At 35.5% G+C, this 17176-nt stretch overlaps 1 protein-coding gene and 1 long non-coding RNA gene across 2 annotated transcripts in view; one reads left to right on the plus strand and one right to left on the minus strand.

Moving 5' to 3' along the window:
- The window catches only part of LOC124985177 (uncharacterized), a 55223-nt gene extending 54795 nt beyond the window's left edge, over positions 1-428 (plus strand). Inside the window, exon 3 of the long non-coding RNA XR_007108815.1 lies at positions 147-428. This is a non-coding gene — a long non-coding RNA (uncharacterized LOC124985177). The remainder of the gene's footprint in view (positions 1-146) is intronic.
- Dnajc12 (DnaJ heat shock protein family (Hsp40) member C12) overlaps positions 1-16095 on the minus strand; it is a 45882-nt gene extending 29787 nt beyond the window's left edge. The window contains exons 1-2 of the mRNA XM_047553661.1: positions 15869-16095; positions 5539-5617 (exon numbers count right to left, since the gene is read on the minus strand). Of these exons, the coding sequence (XP_047409617.1) occupies positions 5539-5617; positions 15869-15946 (157 nt within the window). The 5' untranslated portion in view covers positions 15947-16095. The remainder of the gene's footprint in view (positions 1-5538; positions 5618-15868) is intronic.
- Positions 16096-17176: the final 1081 nt, after the last annotated feature.

Raw genomic sequence — 17176 nt, forward strand, 5'->3', positions numbered from 1 at the left:
ATAGGAATAGATGTCCCCTTTCAATGTCATTTGTTACTGATCTTATTCTGTGGGGTTGTGTCAGTTTTGCATTATGTAATGAAATATCTGAGATACTTAACATATAAAGAAAAAAATGCTTATTTTGACTCACAGTTCTTTTGAAGGTTGGAGCCCACGATCAATTGGCCCCATTGCTTTGGACCTATGGTCAAACAGCACATCAAGGTGGGAGTGCACAGTGGATCAAAACCACCCGCCTCATGACCAGGAGGCAGAAAGAAGAAGGGATGAGGATCCCACAGTCCCGTTCTGGAACATGTTTTCAATGACCTAAAGATCTCCCACTGTGTAATACAAAGCTGCTCCCCTGCCTTTCCATTGCATCACAACCTAACTTGTCAGTCTGAAAGCTGCTCTCCCCGCCCTTTCTGGGGCAGCCATTTCCCTGCCTCCCAACTACTTGTCAGTCTGTGAACATCCTAGCTAGCTATTGGTTCATCATTCATCTTGCAAGTATCCTTCTCCGTTATTGGTCGCGTTAGCCCGGCAGAATTCAACTGCTTAAGGGTAGCTACCCCGCCATCTTTTCTCTTGCTTTTCTCTCTCCTACTCACTTGCTTTCTTTCTCCTCCTCACTTTTCCACTCTCTCTAGCACACGCCCTTTCTCTTTCCTTTATATTTTCCTCTCATTTTCTCTCTTACCCTGCAGGGAGACACTCTGTTTGCTTAATAAACTCCCTTATGTGATTTCCCGTGTCCAGCGTGGTTTTCGTGGGATTTCTTAGACACTAAGGTCAGATGTGGTGGTACACATCTATAATCCCAGTGGCTGGGAAGGCAGGAGGATCACAAGTTCAAAGCCAGCTTCAGCAAAAGCGAGGCACTAAGCAACTCATTGAGGTCCTAACTCTAAATAAAATACAAATAGGGTTGGGGATGTGGCTTAGTGGTCAAGTGTCCCTGAGTTCAATTCCTGTGCCAAAAACAAACAAACAAACAAATCTCTCACTAGGTCCCACCTCTAAAGGTTCCATTACCTCCCAATAGCACAACATAGGAACCAAGCCTTTAATACATGAGCCTTTGGATGACATTCAACATCCAAACTATAACAGGGGAGAAAGCAATAAAAACGTTTTAAAGTAGGAAGGCACTGAGATATTAAAAGATATCAGTTAACAAGGACAAATTGCTCCCCTTCTTTAAAAATCCAAATGTCTTTGAAGTTTATACATCAGTAAAAAAAATATCAGTTCATAGGTCCTTAATTTATTCTGAATCCTCCTTTGTTCATGGTCAAAAAGAAGTTAATAAAGTGTTGATCTGAAACAATTACTCTTGCACATACAAGGGACTAGCAATGAGTAACAGTCAGGAGCTTTTGGGCTCAGTGACACAATTTCTATAGCACAACCAGTCCCGCCTAATCATGCACATCTGGTGAGAGGAAAGAATTTCTAAAGGCCTTAGATTTAGATTTTTTAAAAAATGAATAAGAGGAAGATTCAATGATTACTAACAAAAATATGCTCTCATTTTTAAAATATTGCACTGCTACTTAAGACGAAGAAAGGAAAATCTACTTAATCATAATTGCCAACATTCACAGAGCACTTTTCATGTGGAGGATACCTCATTTAATACTCACAGTAGATATTTGAAGCAATCAGTATGCTATTAATCTACCCATTTTACCTATGAAAATTCTGAGGTTCAGAGAGGTTGTCCTAGGTCAACTAACTCTTAAGTAGTAGACAGGAGCAATCCTGACAAATCAGATTATATTCACATCTTCTACTCTAGCATGCTAACAAATCAGTAATGGCAATGGTCGAGACTACATTTAATCTATCAAAAAGGTATATATTCGAATTTCTCCTGCCTACAGGTTCTCTACAGAATCACTCTTCACCTTAATTATATACATTTTGAAATCTGCCCATTATATTCTGAATTTCTGTCAAGCTAAAATTCATTAACTGGGTGAATTTTTTTAACATTTTAAAAATATTTTTATCAGTGACCTTATTATTTCTCCAAGTTTGCAAAGAACCACTTTAATTTTCAGAATGTTATATAAATCCAAATGGAAAAGAATGCTTAAGTAGGTTAAAAACAATCTCCACCCAAAGACTGAATCACATATCATCTGCAAGCCCGACAAGAGAAGATTTTGATGTCTGTGTACCTTTTCAGTTTAAACAATATTTACTCAGTTCAGTGTTTCTGAACAAGAAGCCTCAGGCAGCCCATACATGAAAACCCCCATCACTATGGCAACTAGAAACAGTGATATTGCACAGTGATTTGTCACATATTGTTTGTCAGGCACAGAGAAACAACTCAGAGTCCTGCTTCACTGGAAAAGAACCCAGTTAAAAAATAACCTGGAGTAGTGGTTGTTTTTAATGTTTATCAAGTTTTCATAATGTCATGTTAGGACATCTATCTTAATATTAACTCCAGTTCAAAAGAATAGTTAATGTCTCTTAGAGAAATGTTCATTCATTCATTCATTCACTAATTTAAGAAATTATGCTGAGTAGGTGACTTCTACAGCAAGAGCTAGGTAGAGAATATACCACTGTGAATGAGACAAGCAGCCTCATGGAGCTTTCCAAATGACTAATAAGCAAACATATGGAGTGTTCCAGGTAGCCAGGGCACACAGGACTTTCCAGAGGAAGTGATGTCTCAGCTGAGACCTAACCCAGGAGCATGACCTAACCAAGCAACTGTGGGGCAGGGAGGTGTGCAGGCCTCGTGGATGAAGCCAGCAGGCATGGCGATCTTAAGAGAAAGAATAAGGCATAATAAGAATCAAGGGCTGGGATTGTGGCTCAGTGGTAGAGCATTTGCCTAGTATGTGTGAGGCACTGGGCTTGATTCTCAGCACTATATACAAATAAATAAAGGTTCATCAACGATTAATAAAAATATTTTTTTTAAAAGTTAAAAAAAAGAATCCAATATAGTTATGAATGACTGAAACAGAGCTCTAGGCATGGTGGTAGAGAGAAAACGAGGATAGAGAAACGGGGTACATGGCATGAAGGGGCTTGTTCCTAAAGGCCCAGAAAAGAAAGCGGATGAAGTGTTGCTACACATGAAATACAAGTTAGCAGAAAAAGCCAGGCACAAAAGAGTATATACCATATGATTTCATTTATATGATATTCAAAACTAGGCAAAACTAATCAGTGATGATAGAGATCAAATATTGGGAGAGGTGCTAACTCTGAATAGGACATGAAAAATGATTTCTAGGGGTGCTGAAAATGCTCTTCATCTTAAACTGTTTAAACATATTTATTCAATTTACTCTTCCAATTTGCTCACATTACCTTAAACAAGTTGTTCCTTAATAGAAAAGAGGGATGATAATATGAGCAAAATGGTTAAATATTTAACATATTCTTTCATGTGTAAGAAAATTATCTGTTTATATGAATCAAAGGGAACAATGATTTCTAGAGAAAAGAGTTTTAAGTCAAGGAAATATTGTGCTGAATAGAGAGACTTGGGATTTATGCAATGCGGAGTTACAGATAGGTCTTAGTATAATATTTTCATTATAGAAAAATTACACATACACAAACATAATCAAATTTAAGATATAAATATCTGACTACAGGGCAAGGTCGTTGATTTGACCCCAAGAAAACACATAAACACACAATTTTAATTTAAAAATTGAACAAATTAAAAATAAAAATCAGAGTAGGAATACACAGAGACATCAAGTGCAATAATAAAGTTTTAAGTTGGGTGATACATACATGGGCATCTATTATACTATTCTTCATCTCATTTTTTAAATATTTCTTTTTAGTTGTAGATGGACACAATACCTTTATTTTATTTATTTTTATGTGATGCCAAGGATCAAACCCAGTGCCTCACACATGCTAGGCAAGTGCTCCACCATTGAGCCACAACCCCAGCCCTTCTTCATTCCTTTTTGTATATATTAAATTCCTTATTGTTTTCCCATAATTGAAGAGAAAAATCACAATCTGCAGAGTGAATGCCTGGCCCTCCAGGCATGAAATGAGAGTAGTTTGCCCCTATATCAAATGGTAGTGGCATGAGGATGAAGGGAAATGGACACAGGGAGGGAGACATGAAAAGTAAATCAACAGCATTTGGTAATCAACCCTATATGGATATGAAGAAAAGGAAGGAGACAGGGGTTTTTGTTGTTGTTGTTTTGCTTTGTGTCAGGTGCTGGGAATCAAATCCACTCTACCACATTCCTAGCCCAAAAGATGACGTATCTGCTTGGCCAAATGAATGGATGGTGGTATCTATGATTCACTGAGATGACAAAACAGAAAAATAAGCAAGATTTCAGAGGGAATAAGAGGAGAATAATGAGTTCAGTTTTTGACAAGGTGACTTTGAAATAAGATTTCCAAGAAGCAGTCAAAATAACAGTCTGAAGAGAGGAAAAAGAACTGGGTTAAGGACAGATTTGAGAGTCATCAACTGAGAGCTGGTGATTGAAGCCACAGAGTTGGACAAGGCTCAAGTGTGGAATAAGCTGAGAAGAGAGCTTAAAAGGCAATCTTAGAGCAGCAGAGAAGGAATCATAAAAGAGACAGGAAAAAGCAACCCAAAATTGGAAGAAAACTATAAGTGCATGTTACTCTGGTAGTTGATGAAAAGAAGGAAGGTATAAGGCTGGGGATGTGGCTCAATGGTACAGGGCTTGCCTAGCATGCCCAGGGCTCCAGGTTCAATCCCTAGTACAACAACAACAACAAAAAAAAAAAAAAAATGGGAGGGAAGAAGAAAAAAGGTATGGTCAACAGTGTTAAGTCCAGACTTAGAAAAGATATAGACTAAAAATAACTTGAATTTGGCAAACAGAAAGTCCCAGATCCATTTCTGAGAAAGGCAGGGAGAAAGTCAGAGCATGATAAATGGGGAACTAAAAATCCATATTACATTGAATACAAGCTTTTATTGATGTTCTCTGAATTTGTCATTGAAGAACTTATTTCTTACAATTACAAAGTCAGACTAAAAATGTAAGGATCAAAATTAAAAAGTTTGACTCTGAAGAGAAGAAGAAAGTGAAAGAGCCAGGAGACAGGCTATAGAAGGATCATTGATTTGTTTGTAGTTTTTCAAGCTATTGACAGTACATTTAAGTGATGCTAACGCAATGGCAATAAAGGAAAAAAACTAAAGTATGAACATATGGACATATTCAGGTTCCCCCAAATGAAGAAAGTACAATAAGGTTCTCATCAAAACAACAGTCTGGGTACAAATACGCTCATTTCTGTTAACACTCCTTACCTGGTGAAATAAAGCATGAACTGGACATTGTTAAACTACCAAGCAGCACGTGCCAGAGTAAAGAAATATGGATGTTAAGCAACTGCTATTCGAAAAGGTCTTTCACAGTGCTCTCCCTTCCTACCATTCAATAGCAGAAACAATCTTTGGTACTGAACAAAAGAACAACTTTTAGTATAATAGATAAAAGAAAATTAAGTTGCCATGCTATTAATTTTCTTGAGAAATAGCTATTATTTAATACTTACCAGCTTTGGAGTTTTCAGGATGCTTGTCAGGGTGACATTCCAGAGCCCTGATCTTAAACTCTGCCAGGATTTGTTCAACCTAGAACAAAAATCAGTGTTTAAAATAAGCAGAACAACTTACACAGCATGAAGGAAGTTGTGAGCATCAGTCTCTGAAACAGCCACAATTAAACCAACTATTTGTTTGTATTTATTTACTTACAGTACTGGGGATGGAATCCAGGGCCTTGATCATGTTAGACAAGCAACTAAGCAACAACTCCACCTTTTTTAAAAACTTTACATCAAGACAGGGTTTTATAACTCCTTGAGATTGCAATCCTCTTGCCTCAGCCTCCCAAGTAGCTGGTATTATAAAGGTGCACTGCCATACCCACCCTGCCTGGCTCAACTCTTAATTTTGATCCTTACATTTCTAATTTAACTTTTTAACTGTAAGAAATAATTTCTTCAATAACAAAGTTCAGAGAACATCAATAAAATCTCCTATTCAAATGGTAATAGGTATTAATATATGTTGTGGTACTAGCAATTTAACTAGCTTCTGTATTCAAATGATGGCCCAAAACACTTATGAATTCAATATATGTAAATATTTGGAATAATTGGGTAAGTTTCTTTGAAGAATATATAATAGACACCATTTTTTTCTTCTTCTGCCATGCTGGGTATCAAACCCAGGGCCTTGCACTTGCTAGGCAAACTTTCTATCACTGAGTTACATCCCCACCCAGCCCTTTTCTTTTTTTACTAAGAATTTCACAATTTGCAATGTCGGGGGGTTCAATCCCCAGCAATATGCCCACACACACAAAAAAGAACTTCACAATTAAAAGAAAAAGGATATAATCTGAAGCTGATTGTTTTGTTGCCAAATAGCAGTTTTGTTAGTGAGTGGGAAAAGAAAAATTCTAGTCCAAGTTAAAATGAGGGTCCTCCATGATTTGATTCTATTTCACTTACCTGTCTAATCCCTATTGTGAATTAGTAAAAGATGCCTTTATTAATCATAATTGCAATAACAGCAGCATGAGACAACAGTAGCTCTGGAATCTGATTGCTTTGTTTAAATCCCAGGTCTACCAAGAGACTTTAGGTAAGTTATGTAACTTCCATGTATCCTCCTTCTCTTTACATTAGAGTGATAATATAAAAGTAGAGCACATAACACAAAACCTGATCACAATAGGCACGCAATAACAGTACCATTATTAAATGTTAGTGATTAAGTAACTTGTCCAAAGTCATTCAGCTAATTTCTTTTAAAACTGAGTTATTAGCTAGGTGCAGTGGCACATGCCTGTAAACCCAGCAAGCTGGGGAGGCGGAGGCAGGAGGATCGAGAGTTTAAAGCCATCCTTAGCAAATTATTGAGGCCCTAAGCAATTCAGTGAGACCCTGTCTCTAAATTTAAAAACTACAAAAAAAGGGTTGGGGATGTGGCTCAGTGGTTAAGTGCCCCTGAGTTCAATCCAAGAAAGAAAGGAAAGAAAGAAAGAGAGAGAGAGAGAGAGAGAGAGAGAGAGAGAGAGAGAGGGAAGGAGGAAGGGAGGAAGGAAGGAAAGAAAGAGAAAGAAAGAAAGAAAAAGAAAGAAAGAAAGGAAGGAAGGAAGGAAGGAAGGAAGAAAGAAAGAAAGAAAGAAAGAAAGAAAGAAAGAAAGAAAGAAAAAAGAAAGAAAGAAAGAAAAGAATATTTTTTAACTGAGTTTTTTTTGTTAACTAAGCAGCTGGACTTTAAATCCTATCATTTAAATCATTATTTTGTATGGCTGAATTCTTCAGGCTTAGGAAACTATGATCCGGTTCCATTTACTAGCCACTAATTAATCAAATTAACCTCTTGCTTAAGAAATGAATTCTCAAGCAACTCAGCTCAAAATTGTCGTAAGATTCAAAGGAGAAACATTTTTTCTTATCAGTTCCATGTCATCCTTAGTCAATTTTCATAAAATATATCTTTACTTTTACAATCAAAGTCAGACTCTTTTAAATAGGTATATGTATAAAGCCCTGACTAATCCTGTTCTTTTCCTCATTAAGCTTCTACTGAGAACCCCTTAGAGGAACTGAAAAAGATTAGACTTCCTGTTAAGAACTATAATTAATTGTTGTTTCTTCTATGTGCTCCTTTTCACCATCAGAAACTATAACCTGTTTATGTAACAAATAAAATTGAGAATTAGGTTTATTTTTAAATTTTAAAATATTAACTATTCTGGGCCTGAGGTGTGTAAGTTCAGTGGTAACATACAAACTTAACATGCGCAAGACTCTGAGTTCAATCAGCACAAAGAACAAAGGAAGAAAGGAAGGAGGGAAGGGAGGGAGGGAGGGAGGGAAAAGGTGGAGGAAGGGATAGGAGGGGAAGGAGTGAAGGGAAGGGAAGAAAAAAACAATTCTAAAGAGTATAGTAGTAAGCTGTTTAAATTGCAAGTAATTTGTAAATATAAACTCTCTGAAAAAATCTGTCAATACAGAATAGAAAGTAAAAGTTCTTATGCCCCTCCACCCCCAAGATAATAGATTATATTCTTTGAAATATGGATTTTACCTATATTTCTGTATATATCTTGGAGTTTTTAAATAACATAAATAGATAAAATAATACATATCAAAAGTAGAAAGTTTGGAAGGTTTTTGTTGCTGTTGTTCTATTTTTAAATTCATATCCCATTAGGAAACATTGTAGTATGAATCAGTAGAAGCAAATGGTAAATTCTGAGAGGGCTAACGTGTAATTGTTATCTTTTTCCTTTATCCTTTCTGGATTTTGCCAATTTAATATTTTTTAAATTAAGAACAGCCCATATCTGCCTTTCATTACTTCATTATTGTAACCACAGAGCTTCTGTAGGGCTAACTCTGGGTAAACTGATAGAGTAGGATAGTTTGTTTTGGACATGCTTTATTTATCCCCTGGCCTCCACACCCTACTGCCTAGTGCCAAATGCAGTCTACAGACAGCTGAAGCACTCTAGGTCAAGGTCCACTGAATCCTGCCTTCCTGATCCAATGTCCAATGATCTGGAAAATTGCCTACTCTGCTAGCCAGTAAACGGAAAAAAATGTAGAACTTCACTCATAATCAAATAAATCAAAGCATTTAAAGGGAGATAATGACCACTGTTACTGAAGGTACAAATAAATGAACACTCATGCTCTCATAGTGAGGACGTAAGTAGGTGCAAACTTTCTGGAAAGCAATTGAGATTCATATTACACACACACAACACACATAGGAAAAGCCTTTAATTTATTCCTACTCTTTGATCCAACAATTCTAACTCTAGAAATTCATTTAAAGAGATTATCAGAGGTGGGAAAAGAAGGTTCAATAAATAAAATTTAAATTTTAAACAACCTATATATCTAATAATAGGATATTTGTTAAAAATTAATTGTAACATAACTATAGACTCTGGAATACTTTGCAGACATAAAACGATCTTGGGAGCCAGGCATAATGACACATGCCTGTAATCCCAGCAACTCAGGAAGTTAAGGCATGAGCAGTACAAGTTCAAGGTCAATCTTAAGCAACTTAGAGAGACTCTGTCTCAAATTAAAAAATAAACGAAACTGGGAATGCAAGTAAGTGGTAAAGTACCCTGGACTCAATCCCCAGCACTGAAAAAAAAAAAAAAAAAAAAAAAAAAAATATATATATATATATATATATATATATAATCATATATAATCTGTAGTAGTAGACTTTAACAACTTGAAAAAATTTGTATAATTTTATAAGAAAAATGGAAGCTATGGGCTGGGGTTGTAGTCAGTGGTAAAGCACTTGCCTAGCATGTATGAGGCACTGGGTTCCATCCTCAGCACTACATAAAAATAAATTAAATAAAGGTATTGTGTCCATCTACAACTAAAAAAAAATTTTTAAAAAGAAATGGAAGCTACAGGCATTATGTGCAATATAAATCCATAAAAGTTCTATTTAATAGGAATTATGCAATATATGTAACAATTATACTAAGACTTATTGAAATTTACTATGTGCCAAGCATTGCTCTAAACAATTTACTTATAGTGTTTCATTTAATTCTCACAACTATATTAAGTGGGTACTATTATTATTCCCATTTTTCAGATTAGGACACAGACATAATGTTATGGTTTCTATGTGGTGTCCCCCAAAAGCTAATGTGTGAGACAACACAAGAAGGTTTGGAGGAGAAATGATTGGGTTAGCACATCAACCTAATTAGTTAATTAATCCCTGATGAGATTAACTGAATGGTAACTGGAGGCAGGTGGAGTGTAGCTGGAGGAAGTAACTAATTGGGGGCATGGCAAGTGGAGACCTCTCTGCTTCCTGATCATGGTATGAGCTGGTTCCCTCTGCCATACTCTTCTGCCACGATGTGCTGCCTTGCCTCGAGGCCCAAGGAATGGGGCCAGCTTTCTACTGACTAAGACCTCTGAAACCATGAGTTCTCAAATAAACTTTTCTTCCCTTAAAATTGGTCAGATCCTTTAGTCATAGAAGTGAAAAAACTGACTAAAACACATAAAATAATTTTTCAAAGTTCATAAAGCTAGTAAGTAGCAGACCCAGGAATCTAAACACATATAAAAATACTTGTATAAAAACAAATATGCATGTATTTTCATACATGCATAACTATAACATATGCACAGATAGTTAACCTGCATAAGTCATACTTGTCATAAGTGTTAAACATTAAGGTTAACATTTTTCTTTGTGCTTTTTTTGTACTCCACATTTCCTTAGTGAGCACAGATCAATTTTAGAACTTAAATTTTAAAACTTAGAAACTTATTTCCACAACATGCACAATGCTTTGGTTTATATAAGGAAATACTCTAGTGTGAATGGAGACTAATCTGATTCCCACTTGGATGAATCTTCTCCAAGTTTTTCTAGCCACACAAATACCTTTTGTCTCTCCATGCATCTAATTTATGACCTTCTAGGACATTTCAGCCCCAGCTCTTCTCTGAAGTCTTTCCAGATATTCTTTCTTCAATTCCTGTTGTGCTTATGGCTTGTAGCATACAGCACAGTACTTAATTGTTAACAATTTTTTCCTGTATTAGATTGCCAACTTCTTTACAAACTGTCACCATGTCTCATCTTTTTGTTTTATTTTATTCTAAGTTATTTCCCACCTCCCACCACCCCTTTGCCATCACTTCTAGTACTGACCCAATAAAAAGCGTTCAATAATTACCCAATTATAGACTGACAGATATTCTTTAAGTAACATCACAATAGTGGAAAAATTCTCAAAAGTGTGGTTTATTTACTAAAGGGTGAACTGATTCTACTGATGGAAATTCATTTGATAAAGAATGTGCTACAGAATGGAGGACTCATTTTAATAAGTGACTTAATTAGTACCATTTCTATTCACTCATTTTGAAACTGGATTTTACTCACAAAACTCCAGATATTAGCAATATCCTTGAAACAAAGGAGAGATCCTCCTACACATTCCAATCAAATGATAATTAATTAAAACATGAACTATATAGCAACAGTTTGAACCACAAAATAAATAATGTTAGTTACTTGGGTTAGTGCCCTTAAAATATAATAGCTACTCATTAATCCATAGTAATAAAAATAAATTTAATAAATGAAGAAGAAAAAATTTGGCCTTACATGAGAATAGGAAAGACAGTAGAATGAATCAGACATAACTTTCTTATGTTCATATATGAATACAAGACCAGTGTAACTCCACATCATGTATAACCACAAATAGGATTTTATACTTCATGTATGTATTGTATGTCAAAATATACCTACTGTCATTTATCTAAAAAGAACAAATAAAAAAGTAATTTGGCCTTACCGAAGAATTCCAACTAAAAAAATGTAAATTAAATAGGGGAAATAAAAAGTCACCATTAGGCAAATGTCATACTCATAAGTGTTATTGTAAAAATCACCAGATGTAAACTCAGAGGGTGAAAGTTTGAGGGGAAAGAGTACAGTCTCAAAGCATCTTACCCCAAGATATCTGATAATCACAAAAGGAAAACTAATAACCCTATCATAGAAACCTGGCAGACGAGACCTGACAGACACTATCTTAACCAAGATCAATAAACATCATATACCCCAGGTATGATACACTGAGAAAGGCACAACATCACTGCCATGGTGTCCCTTCCAAAAATGCCTAATCTCAATCTAGTCCTGAGAAGATACCAGATAAAATCAAATTGAAGTATATTCTACATATTCTGAGTACTCTTCAAAATGTCCAGGTCATAAAAGATAAAGAAGGTAAGAGAAGTGTCAAATTGGAGGAAGCCAAGGGAACGTGACAACTAAGTGTTGTAAGGGATCTTGGCTTAGATACTGGACCAGGAAAAGGACATCACTAGAATTAGGTAAGGCATAATTTAGATCATGGATTGACTGATACTTAGCTCTCAGGCTAAATCTGCTTGCTGCCTTTTTTCTTAATTAGTTTTATGTATTTCACCACATAAGGTCACCACTGTATAATCATCGCACCCTGGTTTTTGCAGCCCCAAAATTGGTTTATAATCGTTCAAAGGCATGATCATCTCATGCTATAATTCCTGCCCCCCCCCTTTTTTTTTTTTGGTACCAGAGATTGAATCCAGTGGTGCTTAACCACTAGTCCACATCCCCAGCCCTTTTTTATATTTTATTTAGAGACAGGGTCTCACTGAGTTGCTTTAGGACCTCACTAAGTTGCTAAGGTTGGCTTTGAACTCTTGATCTTCCTGCCTCAGCCTCCCAAACTGCTGGGATTATAAGCATGCACCACCTTGCCCAGTCTCAGGATATAACTTTGTTCATCAAGTCACTTAAAAGTAAAGACCAGCAGTGTATTCACCAGTGGCATTTATATGTGCATCTGTCTTCTAGCTAAGCCCAAGCCTAAAGCCTAGAATTATCAGCGCACTTACAGTGTATTTCCCAAAGCTGACTTGCATGATTTGTTAAAATGTTTTAAGTCCATACTTCATAACACTGTAATGAATTTTCTCAAGTGAAATATTTCAACTATAAAGCATAATAACTAATGTGTTAACTTTTTTTTTCAGACCAGAAGAAACGTTTGCTGAATTGTCAGGAAGAAATCACGTGCGTTGATTTGACTATTCAATTTTACATATATTCACCAGTATTCCATGCATCCTAATCGCACACAGAAAAAGTTTAATAATAAATGATTTTTTAATAATACAAGCACAATTTTTTTAAAAAGTTTTGCATAATGATCTCACCCACTTTCCCTGCCCCCCCTCAGTGCTGGGGATTGAACCCAGGGCCTTGTGCTTGCAAGGCAAGCACTCTACCAACTGAGCTATCTCCCCAGCTCTCACCCACTTTTTTGCAAACAAAAAACTTGGCATAAAATTTCTGACAATAATATGGTGAAATACAGTATCGACGACAGCCATGACTATCTCTCAAAATGGTAGAGTGACATAGTTGTAACACAGACCCTAGGACCTGCAAAGCTTAAAATATTTGCTAGTTCAGGGCTGGCAGCATGTCATATAGGTTTGAAGAAGGTCCCCTGCCCTCCAAGAAAGCACTTGCACATGTTTATTATTTGTTGTTGTTGCTGCTGCTGTTTCCACTTGTGCAAACCTTATAATGCCTCCTTAAATTTTGCATCTAGAGTACCCTGTTTGCCTCACCAGACTACTGTTCTCTCTGACTCTTCCTTTATTTTTTTAAAAACTGTGTACTAGCATCTGATTGAGTTAGGAGTATTGTATTAACGTTAGTTTTCTGGTTTCAATCATTTATTACTATTAGGTATGATGTTCACATTAACGGAAGCTGATCTGAGAGCAGGAACTCTTTGTATTGTTATTATTTTTTACAGTACTAAGGATTAAAGCCAGGGGCACTTTACCACTAGGTTATGACTGCAGCCCTTTTATTTTATTTATTTTTATTATTTATTTTATTTTTTTATTTTTACAGAGTCTCACAGTACACAGACTGACCTCAAACTTGCAGTCCTCCTCAGCCTCCATAGTAACTGGGATTACTAGAGGTACGCCACAGCACCTAACTGCATTACTTTTGCAGCTTTTTGCAAGTCAAAAATTATTTTTAAAAAGACATCTTAAAAATAATGTAATCCCAGTGGCTCAGGAGTCTGAGGCAGGATGATTGCAAGTTCAAAGCCAGCCTCAGCAATTTGGCAAAGCCCTAAGCAACACAGCAAGACCCTGTCTCTAAATAAAATATTTAAAAAGGCTGGGGATGTGGCTCAGTCATTACACACCCTTGGGTTCAACCCCTGGTAATAATAATAATAATAATAATAATAACAACAATAATAACGACGATGATACAGTCCCTGGGATAAGATAAATTTACAAAGCTCCAAGTACACAGTTTCCCTGTGAGGTCAAAATAATGGCCACAACTACAACCTGCTACTCTGTGTCAAGTACTGTTCTAAGCACTTTACTGTCTGATTAATTTTTTGACACTTTTTTTTTTTTTTTTTTGCAGTGCTGGGGATTGAACCCAGGGCCTTGTGCTTGCAAGGCAAGCACTCTACCAACTGAGCTATATCCCCAGTCCTGTTCTAAGCACTTTATATAAATCATATCTCAATCTCCACAACTCTATGAAGTAGGTAACTATTGATCTCCATTTTAAAATTAGGAAACTGAGACAAAAAAAAGTAAGTTTCTCCAGTTCACACAATTTTAAGTGGGAGAGTAAAAATTCAAACCCAGGCAGTATGAAGTCAATAAGAAAAACAACTAGAAAAAATAGATGTTTCCATTTATCAGGTTTGTGCTCAGTTTTCAAGTCCATGAAGTCTTGAGATCATGAAACCTTCTTAGCATTACTGCTGAAATAGTGACCAAATAGTTAAGTACCAAATAAGATCATTATCCAGAAAGATACTTTATACCTAATGTGGTGTATCAATACTTCAGAAGGTTTTATAGCATGTATCTTTGGTGTCAAATCTGATAAATGGAGAAAATGCTGGCTGATCTGGGATCAGACTTCAGTATATTATTTTAAAATGGGAAGGATGTTTTCTACTCAACAGCATGGAAATTCTCCCTGATTTATGTATATCATATATAAAGTAAAGTAGTAAATTAGTCTCATTGCTTATTATCAATGCTATATTTTTAATTTGTAATGGATGATTTTTAAAAGTCTCTGAGAGAAAAAAAAAGCTTCACAATTACTGTTCTAGAACCATTAGAAAATATGCAATTTTATGTTGGATATAATTAATTTCCAACACAAGCTTTAAATAGTATGAACTATAAATCAAATCAAAACATTATGTGGGTATATCAATTCAATAGTTAAAAGTAAAATCAAAATATCAATTTTCTTTGAAATCATTTTGAGTATGAAGAGTTCTGGTTAATTGTAGAGCATTAAATCAAATAATATTTTAAGTGAAGGAAACTCATCCAGTACAAATCAAGTTAAGGAAATGTCACATTAAATTTTAAAATGACAAAAATTTTTAATGGAAAGGACATCTATTTTTAAAAAAAAAAAGTGAGAGAGAAGCTATCAGGGAGGCTGAGGCAAGAGGATTACAAATTCAAGGCCACCCTAGGCAACTTAGCAAGACCCTGTCTCAAAATAAAAAATAAAAATGACTGGGTAGTTCAGAGGTATAGTAACCCTGGGTTCAATCCCAATAACAAAAAAAAAAAAAAAAAAAAAAAAAAAAAGAAGAAGAAGAAGAAAGGTGGAGGGTAGAGGAAATTATACATACATAAAGAAGTAAGGAAATTGTAACAACCCTGGAGATTTTCATGCATGTTTCACATGTGCATGTTTTGTTTCAGAAACCATGTTTTCTGAAAGTAATTTCTGTTGCAATTTGAGATATTAACATAAAAGGATGATTCTTGATTTGTAATTCAAGTGATCATAAAAATACATATTTTAATAAAACACTTTAAAATAACTGGTTTACCAGAAAGTTACATTTCATCTCAAATATAGCATGAATTACTACAATAAATATATAGTTTAGTGTATATTCTAAAACACCACCATCAGCAATTACATTAAATTTTCTAATATGCATTTTTAGCATAATGTAAAATAGAATGCGCGACCATTTGCCAGAATATACAAACGGTATTTGATCAAAACCTTCCATATAACTTATAACTACCATGGGATGCTATTCAAGACCCAACATATATTTAATCCTTAACGTTCTTTGAGCTAAAATGCTTTAAAGAGATACATGATTAGGATTTTAGACAATGTAACTAAAAGTTCACGGTTAACATCTTAACTAAAAACTTGAAACCGCTGAGAAACAACAGCATTATCCACTCTTACCGAAGAGAGTTCATCACATCCCAGTAATGTGTAGTAATCTTCACTATCTTCTAACCTGTAATTCAGTATTGCATCCATTTAGATCAATAAATCAGCTCCTCTCAGAAACAAGAGACAAAATGAGCTTCAAATTAATAGGAAAACCCTCTTTAAATCTGAATGACGAAGGCACGTTCCAAACAGCAAAAGCTAGCTTTAACACGGGTCACAGTCAATACACCAGATGTCAATCTAGACCTTTGTAAACACTACCTCTCATTGGCCGTTTGCTGAGGAGAAAAGAGTAGACCACATGCCTGATGTTGCAGTGCTGCCTGGGATCTGTAGTTTATGAAGTGGTAGAAATCAACTATTCATCTTATGAGCTAATAAAGCCTTTTTTACAAATTCGGCAAATCGGTCGTCTTCTCTGTTTCCTACATATTTTTATCCTTTTTTTCCTCTTTTTTAAGAAACAGAAGAAAATTTGAAACAGCAACAAAATTTTAGGATTTATTAACTGTGAAATGAGTACTTTTTGAATGTTTAGAACATTTTGTAATTTGGGGGCGGGGCTAGAGAGTGTAAAGCACTTACCTAGCATGCTCTAGGTCCTGAATTAAATCGCCAGAACAAAAAGGAAAAAAAAAAAGTAATTTTTAAAATAGTTTTAGAGTAGAAGAAAATAAAAACTAGGGTAACAGATTCTCATTTGTTAAATTACATTCATTCAATAATATTTATTGGGGACCTATTTTGTGCTCACAAAAACTCTTGATTCCTGTAGAATCAAGAGTTTTTTTTTTTTTTTTTTTTTTTTTTTTTTTTTTTTTTTTCAGTGCTCGGGTGGAATTCATGACCCGTGAATGCTAGGCAAGTTCTTTTCCACCAAGATATACCCCCAGTCTCTAGAGGTTTCGTTGTGATGGAGAAGAAGAAAGGATAAACATATGTAGAAACAGGATTATTTGAAATAGTGTTTTGTTTTACACAGGATATAGGACAGTAAGAAGGAAAATGGTATGAGAACCTGAGTCAGATTGCTGTGCAATTTGTCCTGGGCTGGTTCTCTCCAGGCTCAGGTGTCTAGAGTAGGGTGGATCTAGGATACCATGCTTAGATCCTCACTTAGTTGCTGAGGCTGGTCCTGAATTTACAATCCTTCTGCCTCAGTCTCCAAGTAGCTAGGATTATAGGCAGGTGCCACTGCACCCAACTTGCCTTAACACTTCAAACCACCCCATAAATTTTAACTTTAGAAGAAAAAATACTGGTTCATCTAGCCCACCTCTACAAATCTTATTTAAGATTTATTTCCGATGAGAAGCA

This window comes from Sciurus carolinensis, chromosome 5 (genome assembly GCF_902686445.1).
Source record: "Sciurus carolinensis chromosome 5, mSciCar1.2, whole genome shotgun sequence".
Lineage (NCBI taxonomy): Eukaryota > Metazoa > Chordata > Mammalia > Rodentia > Sciuridae > Sciurus > Sciurus carolinensis.